Source organism: Pavona decussata, unplaced genomic scaffold (genome assembly GCF_977016875.1).
Source record: "Pavona decussata unplaced genomic scaffold, jaPavDecu1.1 SCAFFOLD_46, whole genome shotgun sequence".
NCBI classification, from domain to species: domain Eukaryota; kingdom Metazoa; phylum Cnidaria; class Anthozoa; order Scleractinia; family Agariciidae; genus Pavona; species Pavona decussata.
The window spans coordinates 1,764,113-1,792,055 of NW_028145468.1; the positions used below are offsets into that span (position 1 = coordinate 1,764,113).

Genomic DNA, 27,943 nt, shown 5'->3' on the forward strand with positions numbered 1-27,943 from the left:
TAAAGACGGGCCTGACGCATATAAGCCGGATTCCAGACGAATTGATCGGTCTGAGTGGATGCGATTTCAAGGACAAATTAAGCTAATGGCCAATAATGTCTACTGCATGCCCCTTTTAATGCAGACGAATATTGCGAGATAGGCAATTATATTAGACATGGAAAACAAATATTGCTGTCTTAAGTTTGTCCTGCAGGTAGACGATACATCTGCTTTACGTAAATGTCTAGTTTCAAGAGGTATAACTTACATGATATTGGTGGTTTAGAGTGTCTCGTATGCTAAAACCATGCGCTTCAAGGACCAAAAGAATTTGATTGTTTGCAACAGGAGTGTGTATATCGGGTAGCCTGCGTTGAGTGGAACTAAGCTGGCACCATCTGCTTTTAAGGCTATCAAAGGCTTGATTTTCATAAGAAGCAAAATTGAAAACAAAGCAAATGCTTTAAAACAGTGCGTCAAGCCGAAGAATAGCATTATTGGTTGAAAAGGTTGCGGATTCAGGAAGTACCAACAACACAACAGTAAGAGCTTAAAAACGTGCGTAGAAAACAACACGAAAATGTGTTCAATGAAAAATTGTGCATTTATGCTCGAAGTACTCGCAAACGTTTACTTTATGGGTCCAATAAATCTTAAAATCGATCGCAAGATAGAGAAAAGGGAAATCAAGAGAGTGGATCAGTGGATGGTCATGAGAAAAAAATGTTTAGCCAATGCAAACCGTTTGGACAATAAGAAGCAATGCTGGGCCTTCGTTTGAACAAACTTCCGTAAATTAAGCAGACAAACAAAAACGTTAATATTGTTTTATTATAATTCATGAAAATCAACCTGAATTTTTAATTTCATCTGGTAAATTGTACATTTTCCATCGCTCCTTTTAGTCGGTCGAACCAGTCAGTTAAAAAAAAAGGAAAATAAAATGAATATTCGAGTGATTTTATAATTTCAAGTAACCTTTCAAAATATCTTCCCAGTGAGCAAATTTTGTCACTTGCTGCTATTACGTAAGAAGGCGTGCGAAGGAAAGGTCATTTAGCTGTCAGAGGAACTTAAAAGGAAGCCGTTTTCCATCGCTCCTTTTAGTCGGTCGGACCAGTCAATAAAAAAAAAAAGGAAAATAAAATGAATATTCGAGTGATTTTATAATTTCAAGCAACCTTTCAAAATTTCTTTCCAGTGAGCAAATTTTGTCAGTTGCTGCTGTTACGTAAGAAGGCGTGCGAAGGAAAGGTCATTTAGCTGTCTGAGAAACGTAAAAGGAAGCCGGTTATTTTGTGTGTGTGTATGTGTTTTTTTTTTTTTTACTCTTTTAAAGACTTGGGTGCGTCAAGTGATGGGAAGCGAACCATGGAGAGATAAAGGAGAATTTGCATCTTGCATTTGCTTTTCTCGTTTTCCAAAATGAGCGAGATTAAAAAGAAAAGGAAGCTTTTGTAATAGCCAGGATGCAAAAAAAGCCCATATTATTATATAAACACCAGTGAAATACCAGGTGAGCTTTCGCGCGAAAACGTGATATCTTCACACGTGAAGATAACACGTTATCTTCACACGTGAAAATAACACTGTTACTATGGTTACATAATAAATCGCGCCTTTCGCAGCGAAAATAAAATGGTTTGGTATTTCATTGGTGTTTCTATAATAGAATATTACATGGCCGCTTGGAGATACGAAATTTCTCTTCTCGTAATGAAAAATATTTCACTCGTTCGCTGCGCTCACTCGTGAAATATTTTTCAACATGCACTTGAAGAGAAATTTCGTATCTCCACGCGGCCATGTAATATCCTCTATTTTTTAGCATTAGTTGGCAGTATACATAAAGAACGCATTGAATTTATTTTTTATTTGAAAATAATTATTCTCACCTAAATTTGTTCCAAAACAAAAAAAAAAGGAAAACCGCATTTCTTGCGTCATAGAAAGTTAATAAACGGATTTAATCCTTATCTTAAGGCTTTATCGTGTAATACTGAAACGTTTCGCGTCATCCGTGCTTAACGCATGCACTTGGACAACAACGCTTTTCAAATAGCTATAAAAGGAAAATTTATACCAAAACCCCCAAAGAAATCCCTGCCGAGGCGTCAAGCCACCATTAGGCTGTCAATTGTTATTAGCAAAGATAAGAAAACAACTCAAACATTTTAGGTTTCGAGGCTTTCATTCTTATCATTCGTTTCAATCTTGCGTTACATCACGTTAAAATTCATAGTTTAAATGTAATTTCTGCATGGTTAGATAAAAAAAGAGATCAGAACTTAAATAATGTTTGACCGTTTCTCGAATAATAAGAGGCTATTCATAACACTCCTAATCATATGTAAATTTGAAATATGCTCCAACAATGCGGCTAGTTTGGCCAAATGAGAATATCTTCGTGATGATTACGTAATGATTATGTAAGAGCAGTGTCATGAATAGCGAGCGGACTGTCAACTCCACTCACACTCAGTTTTTCCAGCGGAACAAGGGTAAGGGAACGGCCCACCCTCCCACCCCATCGCTCGGGTCGCACCGCTACTGCCCCTCCCTAAGCCAAGCTGTTCCAGCTTGGCTTCAGTAGGCCGCTGGTCAATCATTATTTCCATACCTCTATTTCAACTGAGTATGAATGGGAGTGTTAGGAAATAGAATACTGTTACTCATTCAAAAGTTCGAACGATTTAGTGGTCCATCTCAGTTCAAAAGCACTCAAACTTAACTGATGTTAAGGGACCTACCGAGAATATAAAAGCAACATTACCTGTTGATATCTTGGCGAGGCGCGTCTCTGTCAGAGGCCACCATCTATTTTGGGGTTTGGTGGGTACCAATTTTTTTTTGTAGTTAGTTAGTTAGTTAGTTAGTTACTTACTTACTTAATTAGTTAGTTAGTTAGTTAGTTAGTTAGTTAGTTAGTTAGTTAGTTAGTTAGTTAGTTAGTTAGTTAGTTAGTTAGTTGAGGAAAAATCGGTAAACGAATTTACTTGCTAACATTGATGACATGCAACCGAGAGCCGAAGAACCGTCAAATACAAACGTGCCCTTCCGTAGCCATCGCCGCCGGCGGCAAAATTTCCTGCCTCTTTCTTTGTCGTTTTAGCTCATGAACAAATGGACGAATTACTAGTGACAGGTAGACGTAGTTCATTTATTGTTCGACAGCAGGTAATTTGTTAGGCTTATTCTAGCTATACATCGCATTTTCGGTCCAGTCAAATACAGTAAGTAACAATTGTTTGTGCCCTCTTCGACTCTTAAGCCGATCAGTTTTTACAATTAAATGCTTTCACTTTTTTTAACCGTGTGCCTATTGGGCTGTTAACTTAAAAAGATGTTACGCCATTGCTAGTATAAATTCGAATAACAACTGTAAACGAACTCACAACTGATGATGATCGATGAACGATCGAAACATGCATGTCTTGCTACAAACTCAAAGTGCTTGTCCATTTTTTAAAAAGATATTTTTCTATTAAAATTACGCATTCGACCTTATGCAAACCGACATTTGCTCACTCTGCACATTGTTCTGTTTGTTTTTACTCAAAGTACAGCGGAACACCGTTGATATATACGACCACCTTTGGGACGAGAAAATGTGGTCGTGATAACGAGGTGGTCGGATTAACGAGCTTGAAAAACTAAGGAAATGAATCGATTTAAATGTTCTTAAATCATAGCCAGTCTTAATGTCTTATTGATGCTGACAGTTTCGATGACTGTCAGCCATCTTTATCAAAACTTGAAAAACACGAAAAGTGTCAGAAGCCTTAAATAGGCTACTGAAGGTGTTAATTATTACGATAAATGCGCAAAGTCACTCTGTAGACGCTCCCTCCCCCCCTGGTTTGGGGGTGGAGATCACTTGTGTCCATATGGGAGAAAGCTTATAGGCTCCCTCGTCCCTGTTCATAGTAGGAGTGTTCGATCTAATACATATGCTTTCCTTAATCCATCGCTTAAACTTATCGCTTTCCTGCTCAACTATTTGAAATGAATGGAATTTCAATGTTTTCAGGGCACAAAAAAGTGGTCAAAATAACGAGGTGGTCGTAAGGCGGGGTACCAATGTATGCTGTGTAGTTGTCTTGTGCTCAAACTCAACATTCTTTACGGGAATCTTTTCAGCAACTGATTTATCGTTCCAGAGTGTAAACAGATGTTATGTCCATAAAGTTTCAAGAAAAAACGTCCTAAGAGTTTGTCGTCCTAAAATTATAAGTGCAAACATCTTCTTTAATAACCCTATCTAGACTGGGGAGGGGGAAGGGGGGGGGAGAGACGGATTCTGTCCACACCTGAATAACATATTTTGCAGATGCTCAGGAAAACAAATTCGGGTAATAAGATATCGTTCCTAACGTTTAGGCGAGTAGAACTTAACATACAGCTAAAGAATCTGACTGAGTTTCAAACTGCCTCAATAAATATCCCCTCAAACCATCTGGAAGCAAATGAGAAATGCTTTTAAGTAATTTGACTAATTTCTCCTTGGGTGATCCTGAAAGATAAGAAAACAACATAGGTACGCCTGATGCGTCTTGTGGATTGTATATATACAGACGGGCCCGAGGCATAAAAGCCGGAATCCAGACGAATTATTGGTCTGAGTGGATGCTATTTCAAGGACTTATGGCCAATAATACATCTACTGCCCCCTTTTTTAAAATAGACATGATAAGCGCATTTAATGAGATATGTAATACCAATGAGTTAGGTTTATTGACCTGTCATTATCCTGTTTGTATTATTATTGTTTAAACTTAAACATGTAACGGTTCTGCCAGTCACGCTGGGACTAATTTATCTCTTGTAGCCCCTCAGGGTTATTTTCCAAATAGGAACAAGTATTGGGCACGTATAACTTTGCAAGTTTGTGTAACAAATCCGACTAAATTTGAGTAAAATTGTAACTTTGGCTGGCGGTAATAAAACAAACTAAAGGTAACGAGCACGTCTTCAAGTTACGAATGTTTAATATAATTACTTCAGCCGTGAGTTTGTTGTCATGGTTAAATATAATTTCGTAAGTATATATACAAACTGAATGTTTGAGTTATCCGCAGCTTGTTATCTTTAATGGCAAACATTCCATTGAAAAAACAAATTAAACGACTCTTCTGTTGTATTCATATGATTAGTTTATCACACAATCCGAGTTGAAATGTTTATGTTATCTAAAGCCAGTCCTCGTTCTCACGAACGTGCTGGTATGTCCTGTGCCCGCCTTGGTGGCGACGCCATATCTGGAATCTTCGACGATCTTTCTTCCAAATGTCTTCAAGATAACTTCCGGACGCAGAAAAGTAAGACGAACGCCAGTGAAAATTTAAGGTTTCGTCGTCTTCCTCAAGCCACGCCAAAGCCCTTTTGAAGTCATACGGCGCTGGGTGGTGGTATCTTGATGTTTTGCTCACGACGGGTTTGACAGGTGTCAGAGATTGGCGCATCTCTCGCCCAATCTGCACAATACTTTCTTTAAGATCAGTAAGCGACATGCTTTCACATTCATCCATGCTGCTCAAGGACTTGAACCTTACCAAACGGGCTGTTTCTTTGTAATCATTGTCGTCATCGCTCTCAATTTCCCCAATGGAGTCGAAGGAGGCCAGTTTGGCATTCTCACTCGAAGACTCTGAATTGTCTTTGTTGTCGTGTCCTTTGTCGTTCTTCGCGGACTCTAAATCATCCTTGTTGTCCTTTTCTTTGTCGTTCTTTAAGAACCTCAAAATGCTGACAACTGTACCTTCTATTAGTTCAAAAGTTTCATCTTTGAAGGTGCTGATCTTTTGTTTTGCATAGTCTACCATGAATGCTCCCAGTTCAGCATCAGCGAAAGCTTCTCCTTGATCAACATTCTTGACTTCATAGTAAGAGTCATTCAAGATGGCGAGGAACATGTTTAAAAGAACCATGAACATTGTGAACAGATAACTAAATAAAAAAGCTGGTGCCATGATCCTGCTAGTTGACCGCAATTCATGGAAATGCATGTCTCCTCCAAACAGCAAAAGCAACATGGCTCGCAAGGAACTGTAGAAGGACCTGTAAGAATCGACATCGGATGAAAACACAAGAAAGCCAACTTGTGTGTAGGCCAATAAAATGGTGACAAAGACAATCATGAAAGAAAGAACTTGCATTGCAGATCTTTGTAATGTACCCAGAACTTGACAAACATGGCGGTTGAACTTGATCAGTCGCAGAAACTTTACTGTGACAATAAATATAACAAAGGATAGCAGGTATGTCTCGAGATCGGACATAAACTCGATGCTGTCGATGCTCGATGTCTTGAAGGGATTTCCTTGAAGTGTCTTCACAAACTGGCTCGTTTTTGACTCCTTCAGAAAGAAGAACACCAACGCGCATATGGTGCTGGAAAGCTGTAGAAGTTCCAGCCAGTTCCACAATTGTTTAAAGTAGGAGAGTTTCTCACGACGAAGCTTTCCAATCTCGGCAAATATAAACACGATAATCATGATCATTAGCAGAAGCTGGCAGATTTGGAAGAGCGATCTAGAATCGGGATCTGGTGAGGCATACAGTGAGAGGGTCTTGATCGCAACCGTTGCTAGTGATGCTCCAATAGGAGATCTTTCAAACAGAAGTTTGATTGAAGAAAATAGTGAACTCGAGGGCTCAAAAATGGTAAATTCCACGAAAACAGCAACTGTTCGGTCATCTATCCACACATCATCTTCTAACACTTTGGTGACCCTCATTGCCGAATGTGAATTGTATCCAAGATCTGCAATGTAGCCTCCTCCGATAAACGTGGCCATCACACCTCCAAAGGATCTCATATTAAGATCTTCCGGTGCGCGGTATCGCCATGGTCGAGGGCACTCCTTTTCAAGTTCGAAGTCATTGTAAAAGACGGTAGCATTTTGGACAGGATTCCAACCTGGTCTATTGTATGGAGACACGTACTCTACCTTTGTTGTGTAGAATGGAAGACATCTGGAGAATTTTCTAGCCAGGGTAGGCTCGTTCGCCATTATTGAACAGTTTTCTGTTGAGGAAACATAGGAAATAGAAGCTTAAGACATGATGCTGAGAGTTTTAATTCATTTAGAGTGACCATCTTACCAAATGTATTGAGACTTCACCTTGCTGGTAATTTGGCATCTTGTATATATTTGAAGAGAATCATTTGTAACAAACTTCCTAGAACTTGGCAAGAATATTTAAATCGGTATCTTTAGTGATCTGATAAATTACATTGTGGCAAAAAAGGAGAAGAGAAAGGCACGTTATTAATTTTTGTACTCGTTGTTCTATTACTCCCATGACTCACAAAGACGAAATTACATGAACATGGTCGTATTAAAAATCTTGATGGCAAAAGTTGTCAAGACTTTTGAATGTAACGTTACCCATTGTAAAAAGAAACAAGGTCTGTTCGGTGACACTCGTCAAACCTTCATTAAATGAAATATATGTGACCGTCTAGTGAAAGAGTTTATAATGTCGCACAAGGAGTCTGAAGCCTGTCCAAATGAAACATAATGCTCAGTTGTGTCTGTATATGAAATTTACGTTGCTTGTTAAGGGAGGAACTAGGTTAGAAAGGATGATTGAATAATCTTCCTCCAGCACCTACCTGGTTTAACTCTTAACTGTCGCATTCTGGGCATCCCGACTAAGAATGCTGCGCGATTACTGAGGAACCCCTCCTCGTATTCAAAGGGGCGGCCATTGTACCAGTCGACGTCATAGACTCTGGGCACAAGAACTTTTTTCGTCCATTTCCAGAAAGAGGGAATGTTTTTAATCTAGACATAGAGATTAAAGAAAAGATATTTTCTAAAATAATTTCTTTACTTTCAAACGTATGATTTTACTTTTCTATGATTCGTTCGGTTTTGAGGTGTTCACAAATCGACATGAAGGGAATGGGCAGCCTTTTTTAGAATTACAGAATGTTATAATTATTTCATCTATTACCTGTTAAGAAGATTTATTTGAACAGCTGTAGGACGCATTTTGTCGATGTACAAGAATTCAGTTCCTTTCAGCAGCAAGTTTTCAAATTAAGAACGAGATTATGGTCGAATCAATGGTAAGTGGTAAGTTTCAAGACCTTTGTTTTGAGGTTGACCTAGAGGTTGGCACCTAGCATGAGCTAGAAGAATTGTTAATTGTAGTTTGCTAATTGCCTTACGACCAAGTCACACGCCGGCCATTATGCAGCCCCATGAAGTCGGTACATGAATTATTATCACACCTTCCCAGATGGGATGGTACTCCGACGTAAATTACCCTCAGTATATCATTACGTTTACCCTACGGTTTGCCGCCAGGGAAACGGTGAAGGCTTAGGGATGTCAGAGATGGAAAAGCTAAGGCTAGGAGATCAAAACGATAGCGAAGGTCAGAATAATCACCGATAATCCCTTTGGAATCATTGAGAAAACGCTCAGATATCAATAGAAAAAAACGTACACTGGAAAACGATTGAAACAAGTCTATCATGGATTGATTGACTGTAAATCGCTCCACGCCTCTGTTGCTGTAACAGACCACCATCATGAGAAGAATAAACATCCCAAAAAGTACGAACTCCAAGACCTTACGACCAACTTGAACAAGACTGCTGCGAAATTTGCGTGCTCTCTCACGTTCCCTCTCATCGAGAAGAACTACGCCGCCCCCTTTGCCCCCTGACACTGACTCGCCCATAACTTTTTCCTGCTGCGGTGGTTTTTTGATTAACACAGACAAGATGGAGGCCACTACCAGGACTTTTAAAGGCTGCATCACAATCACGTCTTGAAAGAAGGACACCATTACGGAAACAAGCCATTCATTGGAGGTCTCTGCGCCCCACATTAGGCTGTAAAACACGATAAACGCAGCCGCGGTCAATGTAGCCATGGTACAGACGAACCAAGCGACGAAGACAAACCAATGTGGCAAGCATCCTTTGCTTTTAGTGTCTCCGTCATCCTCCTCACCGCGGGACTTTAAATTTCGGAAGATGGTAACGACTAACACGTTGACAGGAATAGCGACTATGCTGCTTTGGATTCCAATTTTGATCTGCGTGAGGCTGATTTTTAACGGCCCTATCTGCATTGCGTCACCGGGTGGTGTGCCGAAATTATAAAACATGGCATTCGTTACCATGGCCGCAAACAAGATTGAAATGCAGCATGCAAGTCGCTGCGCACGCGTGAAAGGATTATGCGGTGGTCTGGTGAACACGGACAGCCAGAGATGTTTCTCTCCAAGACTGGTAGCCGTTCTGGAGTAGAACAGGTTCTTGAATCCTGAAAGCTGCTTCTTGTCAGCAACGGGCAGCTCAAGTTCCAATTTTCCGTCTTCCTTCTCCACTGCGATCCACCTTAAAGGAAACAGAACGAGGACAGTAATCACAGTCTGAACTGGAAAACATTCTACTTTTTTGCTGCACAAGATGTTGTGTAGGTCATGTAGAGCTTTAGAAGTTCTGGGTCGTCTAGAAGAAAGCAGCGCTTTTTGATTAAGATCATCTTCTCAGGGCCATCCTACTGTCCCAAAAAAGTGCTGCTTTCTTCTAGATGGCCCTGAACTTCTTAGGATCCGGACAAAAGACTCAACATTGTGCGGAATGTGTGAGCATAGCTTGTCTTTGGCACTTTCACTTTCACCTTGGCAGGCTGTTTTGTCACTGAAAGGGACTGAAAAAATTACCTATTAGCAATAAAATGCGTCTTTTCTGCTGTAGTAACATCTACGATGATCACTTGCATCAGAAACCAAGACGGATTTCTTCCGCTGTTATCATGCCAAACACGGATTTTCTCCAGTGATCCAAGTGGCTCTTGTAGGTGCAGTGTAAAATTATTGATACTTCCTCTAGAAAAGAAGATTTTTTCCAGCTGAGGATCAGTTAGAGACATATCATCCGTGCTGCCATCGCTACCATAAATAGCTAAGCCCACATTGGCAGAGGTTCCGTTTCCTCTCCACATTCCAGTTTGTATAGAAACAAGATATTTATTGTCTCCTTCATTTTCGTTGAGATTGACGTTTGCCACAACCTGGAAAAACAGTACAAAATATTAAAACGGAGAATCTGACTAAACTATAGTTACTGTAACCTTGATACAACAACCGCTTAAGCGACGGTTTCATAGCTTAGAACTCCAGGGCCCGGTTGTTCGAAAGCCGATTAACGCTAATCGGCCCGATTAAAAGTTAACCGAGGTGTTCATCTCGATCGTTAAAATCGTTTTCAGAAGCTGATTGTACTGTAAACTAACAGTGAAAAAAAGTCTAATTTAAAACTGAGGGATGAAATATTTTGGAAGAATCTTTATTGACTGGTAATTAAGGTCGCGTTCCATTGACCGTATTCTGAGATAAGAATAAGCGGAAAATAACTGTTAGATCTCTCTTTTGGGTAAATTAAGAAAGATGTACGTATCTGCAAACTTTCGCTGATGCAAGAAAATTTAAGAGCCACTTTGCGTTCCAATAACTCCTGAAACCTCTTATGAGTGGTTTCTTGTAACCACTGTAGATATTCCTTTTACGGAACAGGGTCACTCGAACGCAGCCTAAACCCGAATTAAAGTTCCCAAGATTAGCTTAATCGGGCTTCGAGTAACTGGGCCCAGTTCTATGGTCTATCGAAGTTTAACTATCCGTTAATTTAACAAATCAGTTTTCCGCGCTTTTAGACAATTAAACTCAATCTCCACGTCAATATCAACGACAGGAACCAATTACAATGTACCAAGACAAGTCTTAACCAGCGCCTTTAAGACTCCTTTATTTACGGGTTAACTGTTAGATTTTGTGTGCGCTGTACTTTGCTCTTAACGTGTCCTTTTTTGAGTTCGTCGAGGTCCACGCCCCCTGAACCCTGCAACGAGGTGCGCCACTATTTATTTCCATTAGAAACATAGATTTCATACTTACCCTCAATTCATCTTGCTTGTCTTCTCTACGGGCAAACACAAGCGCTATAACATACAATCCCAGGATAACACATACTGTGGACAACACCACAAAGTTCCCTGTTTCGGCTAGGTTGCCAAATGCTGCAAACACTTTGTCAAAATCGATGGGGTTTGGAGCCACGAAGAAATCACCTCCAAACGCAGAAAGGTGAGTGCAGAGACATTGTAACTGCTTGGAAGTTGTTTTTGGCCCGACCTGTAAAATAATATACGATTATATATAGGTAAAGCTCCTTGAGCGGTACCTTTCGGAAGAAGCTGCTTGTCAGAAAGAGCGCTCTAACCAACTGACAGTGAATGAAACCCTAAAGTGTGACTATTCAGGGAAAGCCATTGCAAGTGTGTGAATTATATTATGGTGACCATTTCAATTAAAGCTATTACATGAGCATGCAATACTTCCTTCCTGGTATTGTTCAGTTTAATGAAACAGGTTTCTGATTTTTAAGTATGTCAACGAGATCCTCGAGTGTGTCACCATACAGACACTGAAGCTGTTGACAAGGACCTTCCTCTGACTATGGTTTGTTTTAAAAATGAGATTTTTTAACTCCGGAAACTTTAGGATGTAACAACAGTGAAAGCTATTGCCCCAACCAAACAGAAACAGATTCCAATCATATTTAAGCAAAAATATGCATTTTTGTGTCTCAAGATCAACACACAAGAATGCCTATAGGGTGTCCGACGTAAGGAGCACAGGTGAATTCAAAAATGTTTTGATGAATCTTTTTGTACAGAATCTGCATTACTCTGGATCATTTAGAAGCACCATTTTTGGTTTAAAATGATTTAATTTTGGTGGTGCAGATACCTTAAGCTTTTCTATTTTTTTTCTTAAATTGCTTATCCTTTCTCAAAAGGTTGTAACTCTTTTCTTTCCTGTACGTAAAACTCTGGTTTTAATGTCCATTTCGATAAGGCATTCAGTGAACACATGTTTGTTGTCGTTCGAGAACCATAAAATTCGACCTTTATTCCAACCGCAATGACGTCTTTTTAACAATTAGATTATGAGCTCGAGATTTCTATCGCGTGATAGTTAATGAGGGCGAAGAATCGAACTATCACGCATAGAAATCGAGAGCGAATAATCCAATTGTTTTAGTATAAATCTCCTAGTCGGTTTTAGTATAAATCTCCTAGTCGTTCAAAACTAAACAAGTAAATTATATATTTCCTCATCGCAGACACTTCGAAAACGCGACGAAGCGGCCACCATTTTGTTGAAAACCGCTACTCACTATCTATCACAGAATAGATAGCGAGTAGCTTAGCCAATCAGAGAGCGGCGTTCGTGATAGAACACTAGTAGATTTATACTAATAGCATTTATATGGTCCCCTCGTTACTGGCCATTCAGATTAATGCCGGGATGATATGGAATGAATTGCTTTAAATCCTTACACAATTCAAATGGTTTACATAAGTAGATTATAGTCATACCAAACGCTTACTTACCCGGCATCCTTCACCTGTCCACTTTTCTTTGGATTCTGACCAATACAAGCACCCGCTTACCGAAATGCTTAAAGTGTAATTCACATCAGTTGAAAAGTTGAATGTAGGTACAATAATCTTAGGGGTTGGCGCAGGAGTTGTTGGGGCGTCCTTTACATCCACGCAGAACCTTTTCCCCCTCCTACGGAATGGGTTGCACGATCGTTTCGTTCGCACTTTTGAATCGGTCTCGGTCTTGTCCATAATGTATCTAATGCCAAGGAAGTGAATGCCTGTTTTACCAGATACGAGGCTTGAAAATGTGAAGACGTAAGGATCCGATGAACAGTTGTAGCTTTCCGAGGAATTCAGAGTTGTATTTGTACAAGATGATAAGTTGGGAATGGTTGTGCTGAAGACGTTATTTTGAGGCGTCGGCTTAGTTTCGTAGTTAACAAAAACGTGAACCATTTTTCCAAACTCGGGTTTTATTTTTATTGATACCAGTACATCGGGGGACGAAACCGTAAATCTATGGAAGCGAAGATTAGATGTCCCATCGCTAGGTTTTAGAAATAAGCTTGGGCCAGACGTGTTGCTTTTCTCGGGTTCATCCGCTTTGGCAGAAAGAGGAATGAAAAGTTCAATTGGCTCTCGCAATCCTGAAATGTTTATCGTCTTTCCTCCACTGGCCTTTAACTTGAAGTCGAGCACAGATGACTTGACTGTTTCCGCACTTTTGTCCCATGTAAACGGATTCTTATTAAATGACAGCATCTATTTAAAAAAAAAAAATAATAATAATTAATGGAAATAGAAATACAGCAGGTTACGGAAACTGCTTAGGGCTTTGTTGAACTAGTTTTATTATTTTACTGGCTGCGGTCATAGTGTTCATGTGGCTTTAAGTCTCTTTCGTGAATGCCATTATCACTTAGGTAAAGTATGCCCGGACAAGTATGGTCTGGAATAAAAAGGGTCGATTTTTAACCATTTGTCTAAAGGTTAGCAGAATCTAAATAAGTCATTGAGGATCCTCTTGGTAGGAACAGGCGTGGAATTATGATGAGTTCGTTCTTTTCTCACCAGTGTAACTGAGGGTTCAAATCCACCAAGGTCAGTGGTAAATATGTGAGTTGAGTTTATTTTCGCTCCTCGTCATTTCCCGAGGGTTTTGTCAAGGTTGCTTCGTCGAACCTTGCCTAAACCTTTTCTCCAGAAATCGTGGTAATTGACGTAATGTACCTGTGAATCAACAGCTTCAGGTGGTCCTTCTCCTTGGCCGGAAAACAGCGAGTTAGCTGACGGTAGGGCCACCCCGCTGGGGCCATCTCCAAGCTTCTTGCCTCCCATGTCGGAGCTCCTTTGGCGATCTAATAGAACATCTAGGGACTTTGTCTTGAAGGTAGTGGGCTTCTCACCAACTACTTTGGTAGCAAGGAGACTGTCACCCACTTGAGAAACCATATTTACCGCATTTTTTGCCCTTTGTTTGCTCTGTTAATATTAAGAGAGGCAGTATTTATTTGTCACTGTGTTGATACAGAACTAATGTGTTCATCACGCTATTTTCATTTTCCTTTTCTTTCACGTCTATCGTCCCTAATTCTGAATTACAAGCGTGATGATGCATGACCATGAAATATTCATCTAAATACGTATAACCTCCTGGGTTATAGATTACGTTTCGCATGCATGGGATATAATTTGAATTCTGCCTTTAATATTTCCGTAAGCATCTATTGCTACCTTCGGTTTGATTCGTTCTGAGTATGTCTGCAAGTTCTCCAGGACTTCCACTAGTTCTCCCTATAGAGTAACTGAGGGGTGAGGGTGGGCAAAATTTCTGGGATAAGACAACACATCCCAGAATCAAGGGGTCAGGCAATGTGTTTCTAAGTTTATCTTATCTGTGAATGAAAAAAAGGTATTAGAACTACTTTTCCGTGATCGTGTTTGCCATGGAGTACAAGTGCATGGTTACAAATGTTGAGTCTTGGTGGTTTAATTGGAAGGTAGCAATGCGCAGTTTTCGCTGTCTATCAGTGTACATCTTTTCATTTAATTTGTCATTTTTGTACCTAGATACAATCCTATACTCACCTTTTCCTTCGCGGCTTTGCTGTCATCTTTATCAACTTTCTTCATCTCATCTTCTTCCTTTGCCTCTGCTTCGTCACTGTCGGGCCCAGCCTTAGTGGATGCTGCGTTCAACACGTTACCAATACCACTGAAAAGACTTGTACCTATACTCTGTACCAGGTCTGAGTCCACAGAACCACTCGACGTTTGAGATGAGATGAAATTTACGGCGTTTCCTAACATGTTCAGGGCTTTGTCCTAGCAATGAAACAATAAATGGACACCCTGAAAACAAATGTTATTTGACAGACGATTTCACTGCGGTGTTTTTCAAACAGTTTTTGTTGGCTATGATTCGACCGTCGTGATTTCTTTGTCTCGTGCGGTCTCCTGTTTCCTTATTAGCTAGGCTAACGCTTAACAGAAATTCCTTGGGTTCACTAAGCATTTTAATATACGCTTAAGGGGTTATAATTCTCCGATCCATCATTTGTCAGTGTCCTAAGTGCTAGCGGCACAGCATTCATTTGTACCCCACTGTTTGTACCCTAGGCCAAATCGAGTACCTGGCTCACTCTCGGTTTCAACAAATTTGATTGTTGGATTGGGGTTTCGCTCCTCACAAACTATCAGCTGATAGAAACCTTGTCAGCTTTCCATCTAACTGTAAAAAAGAAAATTCTTCCAAAGAAGTGAAAGAGATTGTATTGCCAATGAAGATTTCAAAATCAGCCGAACTGAAAATGAAATATCTGAAATAACAAATATTTGAACTCACACTGAAACGTCCTGCCCTCAGATGGCTTCATCTCTTTTCTCACTGTCGCAGGTCTTACATTGTTTTGATTAAAATGATCTTGTTTTTAAAGCAAATAAACTTTTACTAAATACACACAAACCTTTTATTTTTCGATAAATAAGAGACATTGGAGGATTTAGCGGCGGAGTAATTCCTGCAGGATCCCGCAAACCGTACATTCAAAGTCATACGGTGGACAGCAATGCTTACACGCATCACACAGACTCGGTAAATGCTTAATTAAGTTTGTTTCGGAATACCTCCCTTTTATTTTCACGGCTATAACAGTGCTTCAATACCTGTGTATTATCTGATAATCCTTCGTCGTTATCTGTAGCCATAGCAAGAACTCCCACTACCAGTGTTGCCTGCTGCATACTGCCGACTTGAACACCCTCCATTTTGTCGATGAGTCCGTTCTTAAACTGAAAATAACATAAAATGTTTTGGAGGGGCCATAAAATTCCAAATAAGGGTGCACCCTTGCACCTTCACCCCTCTCCTCCTCCTCCTCCTCCTTCTCCTCGGTCACGTCTTCATCCATTTTGCTATGATATAGTTCTCCTGGTTCTCCTAGCCAGTTTTCACCGGTCGTTCTTGTCATTACCTTATTGTCAGAACGACAGTGTTCCACCATCTTGTCCCAACATAACTATACTTAGCTGCAGCGGTGATAACAACAAGAACGCGACAAAACAAAAGTTTTAAAGAGCAAACCGAAGTTACTGGGCGCGTGTATCAGATATTTTACGTACTGTTGTCTGCTCACTTACAACATAAAATGATCAAATTTAAGGTTTTACGGAAGTAACACCACAGCGAATTTTTCGTCCTCTACGTCCAACTTGGAAGCCCTCCTTTGGTTACTGGGATGTCACTATACAAACTAAGCTCCTGACAGATTGAACGAGTTGGGTTAATCACGAGAAAAAAAAAAACTAAATTAAATTTGTAAGTGATGTTCTCCCTGGCAAGTCCCAAATGTAACCCCGGTTCTATTCATATCATTGTTATCGCGTAAATCGCAGTACCTATACGATAATTGTGAACACTGTAATGGTTACTAACCGAGCTCGCAGTACCGCTTGCTCCATCAGCAGCAGAAAGTACAGCAAATGCCATTTGCATGGCCTTTTCGACGTTTCCAGAGTCTAGGAGATTATCCAGCTTATTCTTAGAGTCCTCCATACTGGAAGGCTTGGGTTGCCTTACCTGAAAGAAAACGTTTAACACTCACATTTTTGCCTTATTTCCACATTGTTGCTGCGATCGATACTAAAACCATAGACTGCTCAGGAATCATAGAGACTGCGCGATCGCGGTAACATCTTTTTTATACGTTTTGAAGAGCGTGGAATACAAAGTCTTTGGAGCCCAAACAGGTATCGAACCCATTGCTATGCTTCTATCATCTTTGCAACCGTTTGGTGTCAAAAGATGCAAATAAAATTCAAAAATGGTTGCCAGGATCTATAAAGTACTTAAAGCAACATTAACTTGCTCTCCATTGTATCTTTTGCACAAATGTGAAAAATAATGTAATATAATAGGTGTAGTTTTTCGGTCAGGGACACAGGCATACTCGGAAAAAGAAAATAAGAGTTCTCCCAACAGAAGTCGAACCCCTCACCTCCGATTACTAGTTGGGATTTTCTATTTCCGAGTATGCCTGTGTTACTGTCTGAAAATATCTATCATTTAAAATAAAATAAATATACAATATCAAATATTACCTTTCGTTCACAATATAAAAATAGTTTTCTTAAACGGCTTTTGTTATAGACAAATTGATACAATTAATTTGCACAACACAACTACCTGTCGACCAAAGTTAACCTGGCGGATTCCACTGGGTGACAGTACTATTTTCATCAACCCGTTATAATATTGGTCTACCTTTATTCTTTACCGTTCTGTTTCTTGGGCAGCTACTCTGTTACAAAAAGGCCCATCTCTGGTGACTATCGATTTCTGACATCCATTTTTCTGGGCTAGCTCTGAATAATTTAAATAGTGTTTCACTTAGTTATTTAGTTTTTACGTTTGTAAGGGTGCAAAGGCTACCTCGACACTGATGAACTCTACCGAAGAATCACCCAATGAATCTGTGACCTCTAACTGCAGAATAAGGGAGTAGTTGTTTGTCTTGTCCCCTAAAGGTAAATCGGTTGTGACGTTTGATTGCCAGCCTGTGTGAAACACCACGATACCAAAACGTGTTTTGTACGAAAACTGGTAACTGAGCGGCAAGTCGGTGTCTGTCCAATTAACACACTTGATTGAAAACTCGGTGGTTATGGCTTCTCCTTGTTGAGGATCCACAAAGCAACCAGAATTATTTCCTTGTTTGTATGGCAGCTGATTAGTGTCGAAGACATAGCTTTCGGATTCAAAATTTTCTTTATCTAACCATGCGACTATGTGGATTTTGTATGTTCTGCTTCCCAACAAAGTGCTTTGGTTTTTAGAAATGCCTTCACCACCTATCACCAGATTGGGACCGTCCAGTGATGTCAGAGCTATACTGTCGAGATCATCAATCTCGCTCCATGATTGGTGAGAGCCGTTGTCAAGGCGAATGTAAAGAGACCAACGGTAAACTGTAAGAGCAGAACATGATATTCCTCTGCATTGTGTCCTGAGCACCAGTTTTCGTCTTGTACTGACCTTATGTTCACAGTTTGCGACACACCTAACATACAAAAAGGTACTAAGATTAAAAAGCATTAGACCTCGTCAAGCCTTCACCCACTCCGTAAGGTACTCCTCAGATTTCTAGGTTTGAAATTTCTGCCCTAGGTCAGATTCCTAGTTTCTTGATATGACACTACTCCACTGCAACGTTCAACGTTCAATCTTAAAGAGTAACGGGCATTGTCTTTTAATTTTTCCTTGTCATAATTGTGGAATTTATTATCGATCGATAGACATCCGAGTTAGTCAGAGTTCGGACAAGTTTAAATCAAGACTGAAAGACAATCCTTTTAAACAAGCCAAAACAGAATGTCTTAATTTTATATACAGTTGTAAGACGCATACTGGTTACAATGGTATATGCGCTATATAAGATTTGTTAATGTTATGTGGCTCGCAAAGGGAAACAGACCCCCTACTCCCAAACTGGATCTTTTGCCTTTTCCTCATTCGCTTCTAAACAGCGGTTAAGCGCAAAACGTCAACTCCTCCTTTTCCAGGAAAAGTATTCCAGGTTTGTACGTTAGTGGTTTGTCTACATTTAGGGGAACATTTCAGCTGGAATTCCACCCCGCCACGTTCGTTTGACCACTGCGCCGGCCAGTGATATTTAATTTTTGTGAAAGATTAACGATCTCTTACTTGATTGAGAGTGAAATGTTGGTGTCAACTCGGATCTTGTGAGATGCTGTCACAAATCTCCTTCCTTGGGACACCAAAACGTAGAATGTGTAAGTCTTCTTTGAGATTAACAAATCAGGATTAAACACCAGACTTTGCTTTCTAGTCGATTTTAAGATACCAGGATCAAAACATTCCGTGGTATTATCCCGGATTCTGTCCAAGGAAGTCTCTGGTGGGAATGTCACATTAGATGACACCGAGTTCTCAACTTTACACGACCACGAAAATGTGACAGTTTCAGCCTTGTTTCCAAAGGAATCTTGCAGTTTACCATGAACAACAGAGTTCAGCAGAATATAACCACCACCTATCAATACCACTTCTGGTCCATCGACAGTGACCATAAGACGAGGGAGAATTCTGATGAAGCCGAAGTCGTAACTGACTGGTCCACTCATTTCTTTTGGCGTTACAGATACTCGGACAAATGCAAGCCCCACAGGCATATGTCTTGAGCTAATTGAAATGTTTCTTTCATTGTCCGAGAGCACAACAAGGGGAAAGAACTGGCCAGTATCCTCATCAATAGAAGAAATCTCCCATTTGAAGTCGTAATTTTCCAAAGCAGAATTAACAGCCCCGCTGCGTAAAGATATGTTTGCTTCAACCATGAAACTGTCGTCTGGTAATAGTTCGGTTACCCCAGATAAGTTCTTGGTTAGATTCAAGGAAACATTTGCAAGAAGATCTGCCTGGTCAGCTGAAATGAAAAGACAATAATTTGTTATAATTTGCGGAATCGAGTTCATAACCAACCTGGAACAGCCTGAACAATCAAGTGAGGTTCCAGTTGTGGACTAGTTTCTGGAGTAACTTCCATTGAATGTTTAAGGATGGTTATCACCAGGACATCAAAGGCATAAGAATAAAGACAAGCAAGTGAGAACAGTAGCTACATAAGCATAAGGGCAGATGCATACGCCGAAAAACCATTTCTTGACGGAATTCTCGATACCAGCTCCCCACAATCTAGCTTAACCAATCTTAAGCAAGATGACGGATGAAAAAGTTGACTGCCTTGTGCTTGCCCTTGTACTTATGTCGTCCCCGTTCTCATTAGTAACAACGGCGACATAAGCATAAGCACAAGAAAACGAGGTTGCAGGTGCCCTCACTTGCTTTAGGGGCGTTTGTGCTTATGCTTAAGTCCTTATGAGAACCAGGCTTTAACCAATGAGATACGTTCGCTCTCAACTAATCTGATGTTGCTAAACAAGTCTATCATGCTACGTTTGATCTTAATGATACAGTTTGCGACAGATGGTTCCTGGTGAGTCTTTTCGATATAAAGTGTGGAATCACTTGTTCCATCTCCCCGTCTTTCGAGAGTTTTCCGGCACCTCAGGCCTTTTCACTCCTAGGCTTAAAGGGCATCCCAGAAAATAACGTCAGTTACAACGAAGTATGAATTTCATGAAGTCATATATTTTGATATTTTTTAAGAAACGACATTAAGACTTGGTATTTCATATGTTGCCAAATTGGGCTAGGCTTTCAATGCTACAATATGTTTTAGAGGCGTCTGATGCGATGAGAAATCTATTTGAAGATTGGAGGAATCAGTGACAAAGAATGTCTAAAACCTAGACTTGTACAAAATTCGAAGCCATCAACTTTGTCACCAATGCGACACCAGTGCCAAGACTTTACGAAGCCTGATTGAGCTATGAGGAAACTTGCTCGCAATATTGGTAAATGTGTTTTCAAAATGAAGACGCTTGCTCACCTGTGTATTGTATTTCGAAATATTTGGAGTTGAATATCGTTGTTCCAGTCGCTATTTCGTCCCTTAACCTGGTAACAACATTTGTTTGACTTTCTCGGAGGCATTCGATCAAGACTTCAGCTGTCAGTAAGGCACCGTCCTTCTCGGATTCCTGTGGACTGTAAAGGGACAAAAGCCAATAAATGATGAAAAATCGAGAGAAAGAAAGAAAGAAAGAACGAACGAACGAACGAAAGAAGAAGATTTGATGATGATGAAGAAGAAAAAAGGTAACAAGAAGGAGAAGGAAGAGAAGTAGAAGAACAGGAACAAGAACAAGAAGAAGACAAACGATTGGTTGATAGAATTTTAGTTGATGACAAGTAAGTTGGGGTCGACACAACATTAGAGACAAGAGTTTGCTTTATAGCGGGGAACCTTTAACCCCTTTAATATTTTATCAAGCTGTATTTTCATGGTTTGATGAGTTAAATTAGCTGCCTGTATAAACCTAAAAGCACTGCTCAACATGCAAACTTTGAAACGACAATCATCAATGTTTGTCGCAGTTCTCTCGGGGGAGCGGAAAATTATAAGACTTTTTAGCCTCTTTGTGCAGAAAGAGATTCGATGAAACTGTTGACGTCATATGTTGGTTGAATTTGTTGTTGGTTCCCGTCCCTGCTCTGAGGGTTTTTCTCCGAGTCTCCGGTTTTCCTCCCTCCATAAACAGGACTCACATTTCCAAATTGCAATTCGATCAGGAACAGTGGAAGAAGAACCATTCTGTGGATATGTCTCTGTAAATTCCCATTATTATTCCAATTATCACCAGGAAGGTTTGTCTCAAAAGATATCTAGACCTTGCTTGTTCACAGTTATATCTCTAGAGGTTTGAGCTAGTATGTGTTTCACTCTTACCTAAAACGCTGCACTCGCGGAGTGCTCAGAAACCCAGGAGTGGCTTTGAGAAGATCAATAACCTAATATTGAGTAAAAATCAGGACAAAACATCAGCAAAATGTTGGGTCGTTTTGATAAATATTGAAGTAAAATCTTTAGTAATTCAAAATAGGGCAAAGGAATCCAAGGTAGACACTATGTAATAGTAGCCGATGAGGCATTGAAGACTCTACTATCGTCGCCAGATGGATGAAGAGGTTACTTTCTAAAGAAACTGCGGTGCTGCGTCAGTGGGTCATCAGGAGGCGCTTGGTCCAATCGGTTTTTGGACGATTGTAAAATCCTAACAATTTGTAATGCTTAAAAAGCAATAGCACAGTCTCCACTTGTGATGGCTTAGGCCTTTCACATGAGCCATTTCATCTCAGGAATTTTGAGTCTCGGCTCCAGGGTCGAACGAGTTTTCATCCCGAAGCCTGGTCATTATTTTCTCCCTGGACAGTTGTGATATTGTGGATGAAATGAGTTTATTATAATTTCAGCACACGAACAAAATCCCATCCCGGGATGAAACGCCCACGGAAACGTGATATTTTCTTTTATTCCAGGTAAATAAAGACGCTTGCGGGTGATCATTTTGATTTTGCTCTTCGGTGAAAATATTTTTTATCGCGAGAAGAAAACAGGCACTAGAAGAGTCATCCCGAGATAAAGTCGTCTAAGCTTTGTTGTTAACAGAGCCTAATTTGATTCTTAAGTCGGTACCTCATGTTGTACGTCAGCTATCATTTTAATTGAATGATCATGATCGCTCTCAAGTGCAAGTGAGTCAACTGTATAAGGTGTCTTAGCCAACATCAACCACGCCACAAAGTAATAATCTGAAATAAGGAAAACAGTAAAATATATTGAAGTACTACCATCTTTTACTATTGAAGCTGCCGTTTCGTTGCACATCTACAACTCAGTAAGAATGAGAAAGAACTACGAAAAAGATTCAAACCTTTACCGGTACTGTTTTGCTTGCAGCGTAAGCCTCGTGCAAATTAAACAAAATACCATCATGTCTCATCTCAAATTGTCTCGCCCATGAGATTTGCCTGATAAATGTTTGTTTTATAACCCTCCCTCCATGCCCCTGCACAAGATGGAACATCCTCGACTACCATTCCTGACGAGGAGCTTATGATCAAGGATTAAGCGTCCACCCAAGTCAGAGGCAGGGGTACTTTGATGTTAATTTGGTGGAAGGTTTCGAGTAAATACATGCCACAATTCAACACCTTCCATTGATAAGGGGTGTGTTTATTAATGCCCGCTCGTATTTCGTCAATCTTTTTTTATTCGAAGTCTTACAAATTGAATCATTACAGAACAGAATTCGATCCCACTTACCCCGACCTTCCCCCGTCTAGGTAAACATCCCGGTCTTCTCTCTTTCGCCCTTCACTCTATTCTGAAGCATTGGGCACAATAGCCCATGCACTGTTGGTTTCTGTAACGCAGGCTGTTCAAGGGACAGGTGGTTAGCCCTTCATGGTTAGCCCCAGTTGTTCAAAGGGCGGATAACTTTATCCAGTGGATAAGTCACTATCCAGCGGTGCAAATGTACTCCAAACAACGCTTCTGGCAAGTTTTCCACGCAATCCCATACTTAAATTAGACATGTACGCTTCTACTCTATACACAAATTATAGGGCTTATAGGGAAATTCTTGCACAAATTTATTTGCCACATAGCGGCCTATCCAGTGGAAAAAGTTATTAGCTCTTTGAACAACCGGGGCCAGGTCCACGATACCACTAGTGAACATATCCAACCCCTATTATGAAAGGTGCACCCCCGTCTCACTGACCTGACCGACAGCCATACAATTCCATTCTGAAAGCGAAGCTGTTTTGTAAGATAGGCATCACCATAACACTAAGAGCTTTTGCTGGCAGAGTCATATGACTGAGTTGTATTGAATCACTGTCCACGTTTCCCATAAACATCTGTTGAAAAAAGGTATAGATCGTGGAGAAGTGTGAGGACTTAATAGTGTAGAAATTATCCTAATTTGCATTTGCCAGGCGCTGTCGCACTTCAGAAAGCGATGCTATTTTGAGGCGTGCGTACATTGCGCTCATAATTATAAACACAGGAAGCATGGAACGTAGGCAAGCAATCCCAAGAAATCTGAGAAAGAAGAATGGCGTGGCCGCCATAATGATGTACCATAACAAATGGAAGCTACAAGGAGAAAACCTTTTGTTGGCAGTGGCGGCAACGAGGTCACATGCATACGAACTGTAATGGCCACTCCACCCTCCCCCATCCTCCCACGTCATGAAACACACCTGCAGGGTAGTTAAGTCTACGATTGTATGTTCAAACGTTTGTCTTTATATAAAGTGTTTGATTTTGCTTGGTCTTCTTACATGAAGGTCAATGGAAGAACGGAAGATTAAGATATTCAGATGCCAGTCATTTCTAATGCACTTCCACTCCGGCATATTCTAGGGGAGACAGGGATTGGACTGGGAAATTCTTTCAAGCATACCTCAGCTCATTTGTGGAAGTTGTATAACTTAGTAGAATAAGACCAAGGAACGCTGAAATTTGCGATATCGTAATCACGTCTAAAGGCCCATTCTAATTGAAATTTTGTGAAATAGAACTTGAGTTAGGAAGCAAATAAAATATCAAGAAAAATTTTGTATGCACCACCAGACAGACTGTCTTAGTCTCCGCTTATTCAATAATTAACTTCAATTTCTAATTTTAACACTTCACCTGTTACTAAGCTATAAGAATGTACATAACAAATAGAGACCATCTCCAGCTTTTCTGCAATGAAACTGTCCTATGTTATCGATAAATCTATATGTTGAAAAATAAAACAATTATCCTGCTCAATCTTGCGGAAAATCTTGTGATTTTTGCCAACTCGGCCTACGGCCTGGTCTGCTAAGTATCTGGCGATATTTCGCGCGATTTCGCAGAGTAATTGTTCACGCGCTCGACTCGCTAAATTTTCATTAGATTGGGTCCCGAAATCTTTGTTTTCTTTAGAAAAGAAAATTATGTTTCTTTGATATCTAATATGCAGCATTTGGGACATTTTCGGATACCCGCAATTACCATATTTTGTAGCCACATTTGTAGCCACTTAACTGGATCGGAATGAAAATGTTAGTCTGTAAACACTCGAACAAAAAAATAAACAAACAAACAAACTAAGAAAAGGCACTAAAGAAAACCAAAGCAAATAGCCGCAACGTACACGGTCCCACGATTTGACAAAGAAGTCACGTTTTGGACACCTACCAACTGAAGCTCATACATAATTTATTATGTCAAATCTTGTCAGAAGTTTGTCCTCTTTTTGCTGCTCCCTAGTAAGAGCGATTTTGGTTAAATTTCTCTCGCGCTCGCGTTAATTGAATGTCAGGTTGCGAAAACTGTGCCATCCTCAGTCGAGACAACAGAACCTTTGAGAAACACAACTTTACACATTTGTTATGCTCTGTCTATTGATTAAACCGCAGCACCGGGTGCAAACCCCGCACTGCAGGTGATTTCTTTGTAAAGCCGCCGGATAGGTCGCAAGGCAATGTTTAAACCTTGATTCTTCTTCAGGAAGAACTAAGCCTTATAAGCATAACTATGTCTATTTGTAAATCGTTTGATTTTGTAAAGCCCAGGAAAAAAGCGCAACTGCGTCCAACGCTGTTGAGTTTAAGACAAATTAGATAAGATGGTCTCTACTATTCAGTAGGAATCTTTTGTTTTTACCGTCTTTTTAAACAGATGAACTAGGAGAAACATAACTATGGACTGAGGCACTGTAAATATATTACTTTCATAAGGATATTCTCTATATGGACTGAAAACTAATGGGTTAAGGGAGTTATATATATAAAAACCGATAGTTGGTAAGGTCCTATAAGAATTCCTGTGTCTTAAAGACAAACTTCGACACACAAAACTAAGTATTGTTACTAGACATTGGGAACGAGAAGAACAGAAAACAACACGGTTTCACTTTATCAAAATACTGGCTCTGCACGTGTATTATACACTTTTGTGCATTTCTTTGCCAACCTTTGCAAAACGACAACATGAAATGACCACATTAAAGGTTTTACAGAGAGCGTCAAGGTATAATGATTAGTTTTCCTTCCTTTTTCTGAACTTTGCAGCCGCCTCTACGACGTTAGATTCTGGACAGTTCGGCCACATTACACGAACTAAATGAGGAGAAATCATCGCGAATTTATTTAAAAGACACAAATGTAATATTTAAGTTCCGTTTCGTTTGCTTCGTCGCCTCTGCTTAAGGTCCCCAATATTGATTATTAAAGTTCAACTTGACGAGCCACTGTTTTCTTGCAAATATACCGCTGACTTTGTGTCTGAAAATAAAATTAAATCCTTGTCTAGTGCCCTACTTTTTTACAGGCTAGGAAAATATACAACAAGATGAATTTATGATAACCCGATTACTTTTATGCTAGCGGAAGAATTTGGCGTCTTTTTGTCAATTTAAAATAATAGTCCTAATAACTAAAATTTAAGACAGTGCATGGAACATACCTGAGCTTGATTACCATCTTTCTCTTTGAAGCCCGAAAAGGGATCATGGTCTCCTTCACTGTACAGCAACATGTAACTCAACAACCACTCATTCACTGATGTATCACCATATCCTTGCGTCGCTATGCCAGTTATCACAGTAATATGATCGAGATCTACCTTAAACCAACCAGACCCGGAGTCTTCCGGCGCGGAACGGTATCCCGGAGGCCAGCTTGTCATATTTAGTCTCGCTCTCTGGGGACCATAGGTTTTGAAGTCGTTGTTAAAAGCTGATGAGGCGCTAAGCTGGTAGTCTTTTATTCTTCCATCGGCAATTCCCAATGGCTCAAAGCAGTTAGCTAAAAGTTTAGAAAAGAAAGTTAAGTTCCCGTGTTATCACAGTGAAACGAAATCGACTGATTGTTCAATCGATAATGGACAGTTAAATTTTCAGAGGAAAGCGGTTACCTGTAACATCGATAGTCAACGTTTTGTTTTCTAAACTGCAGCATCGAAGGAAATTGTAAAAGAGAAGCAAGCTCAAAATGTTGAAAGCAACCATTTTTCGTCTGTGCCTTGATTGCGACTTAGACAAATGAATGACTCAGCATGAATAATAGAAACATCAAACTAGCCACAGACATGCTGTACTCTAAAGGGATATGATTGACTGTTACAAATCCGTTGTTTTGACTTTGGAAAAAATGTTTTCCTCATAAAACGAACCCACTTTACCTCAAAAGGCAGCTTTCAATTACAGACTCAGTTCTAAACTCTAGAACATTCTAAGACATTCCTTTCTTTGTTGGCGTTAAAATTCTTAATTGCCTACAACCTAATTCGCGAAGTTAACGATTTCATTCAGTATCTCTGATCAAAGTATTTTCCAAATTTACAACTTGTTTTCAAAAAAAGTGAAAAGTGTTAAGAATCTTTAAAAAACTTAATCACTAACTAAATTAAGTAGAAGCTAAATCCATACTTTTGATTAAAAAGCAACAAATAAAATAAAATAAAATAAACTTGAACATATTTGGTAATACACCGATGTCGGAATGGAATTAATAAACAATGGTTTGTATTTTTGTGGGAAATGCATTAAAGTAAAGCAGTATTTATACGACGATTTCACCAAAACCCAGGCGATGAAGGGCGCTATAATTCAATCAAACAATGTGCAAAACGTTAACACTCGTGCGTATTTTTGCCAGTTTTACTGTTTTGTTTGGTCATGCAGAAAGTATGTCATTAAAGCTATGTAAAAATAGCTACGACTGTTTTGGAAACATAAAGGACACCAAAACAAAACATATTTTTCGTGAAGATGTTACGGTAACATTTATTTGGCAAATTATTTTGGCATTCTGAGAACATTCTTTGAGCTCGAAGGAGACAAATCCTGTTTAACAACGTAATTTTTTTTTCTAAATTGTGTCACAATTAACAGTTCTCCGAACCCAATTTGGATTTTCCTGATTTCAAAACGTATTTGTTAAAACAGTTAGGTCTTTCTCCCCAAGTAAACAATCGAGAGCACAACGAATTGTCATTACTTATACTGAGAAAATTGTTCAAAAACGGAGGTGTTCGCAACCTATTATGTATGAAATTGCAACCAGTTCAAAACGTCTTGTGAAAAGTGCACTACGCATGTGCAGTATACACAAACGGTGTTTTGGCCATTTTAGCGCTTACGTAGTTTTCTGTCCCAGAGCCTTCGGTTTGTTAACTTGTCGGGGATTTGGTATTTATTTTCCTGTTGTTTTTTGTTTTGTTGAGAATTTGAGGTATTTGCCTGTTCATATTTGGACACATCATTGTCGCCAGAGCCTTAGATCTTTCGGTCTGCGGTTGAATCGTAGGCCCTGGGAACAGCCGTTACTGGCTGTCTCGAAATTCACGACATCCGTTGGCGCATGCTCAGTACAGTAAATTACTGCTGCTCTTACTCTTACCTTATAGTCCTGTTTCTTATTCCATTTAACAAAACCATTAGAAGCTATCATTCTTTAAAAGCAAACAATGTACTTTGGGTGAACCAGTGGAAAGGTGATGAACATGTAATCAGGGGAAGAATATCAGAGAAAAATCTCAGTCGATATTGTCTTGATTGCTTAGCCTCTGAGTAGC

The 27,943-nt window shown here is 39.8% G+C and overlaps 1 protein-coding gene across 1 annotated transcript; it reads right to left on the minus strand.

The window, feature by feature from the left end:
- Positions 1–4,716: 4,716 nt before the first annotated feature.
- LOC146482417 (polycystin-1-like protein 2) lies at positions 4,717–26,387 on the minus strand. The gene is made up of 18 exons (XM_085107122.1): positions 26,282–26,387; positions 25,832–26,172; positions 23,109–23,247; positions 22,019–22,134; positions 21,272–21,333; positions 20,372–20,529; positions 18,604–19,345; positions 17,332–17,959; positions 16,336–16,479; positions 15,567–15,692; positions 14,490–14,726; positions 13,632–13,883; positions 12,408–13,163; positions 10,906–11,142; positions 9,673–10,022; positions 8,443–9,343; positions 7,601–7,772; positions 4,717–7,009 (listed from the first exon to the last, which is right to left on the minus strand). The coding sequence occupies exons 1-18, from the start codon at positions 26,373–26,375 to the stop codon at positions 5,172–5,174; spliced, it is 7,293 nt and encodes a 2,430-aa protein (XP_084963248.1). The 5' UTR covers positions 26,376–26,387; the 3' UTR covers positions 4,717–5,171.
- Between the last annotated feature and the right edge of the window lie 1,556 nt (positions 26,388–27,943).

Excerpts from the sequence above, each read along its gene's own strand:
- LOC146482417 (XM_085107122.1), bottom strand. The coding sequence starts at position 26,375 with ATGGTTGCTTTCAACATTTTGAGCTTGCTTCTCTTTTACAATTTCCTT. Across the intron at positions 26,173-26,281 it reads GTTGACTATCGATGTTACAG|CTAACTGCTTTGAGCCATTG; the intron begins GTAACCGCTTTC and ends CTAAACTTTTAG. Across the intron at positions 7,010-7,600 it reads ACAGTTAAGAGTTAAACCAG|AAAACTGTTCAATAATGGCG; the intron begins GTAGGTGCTGGA and ends TTTCCTCAACAG.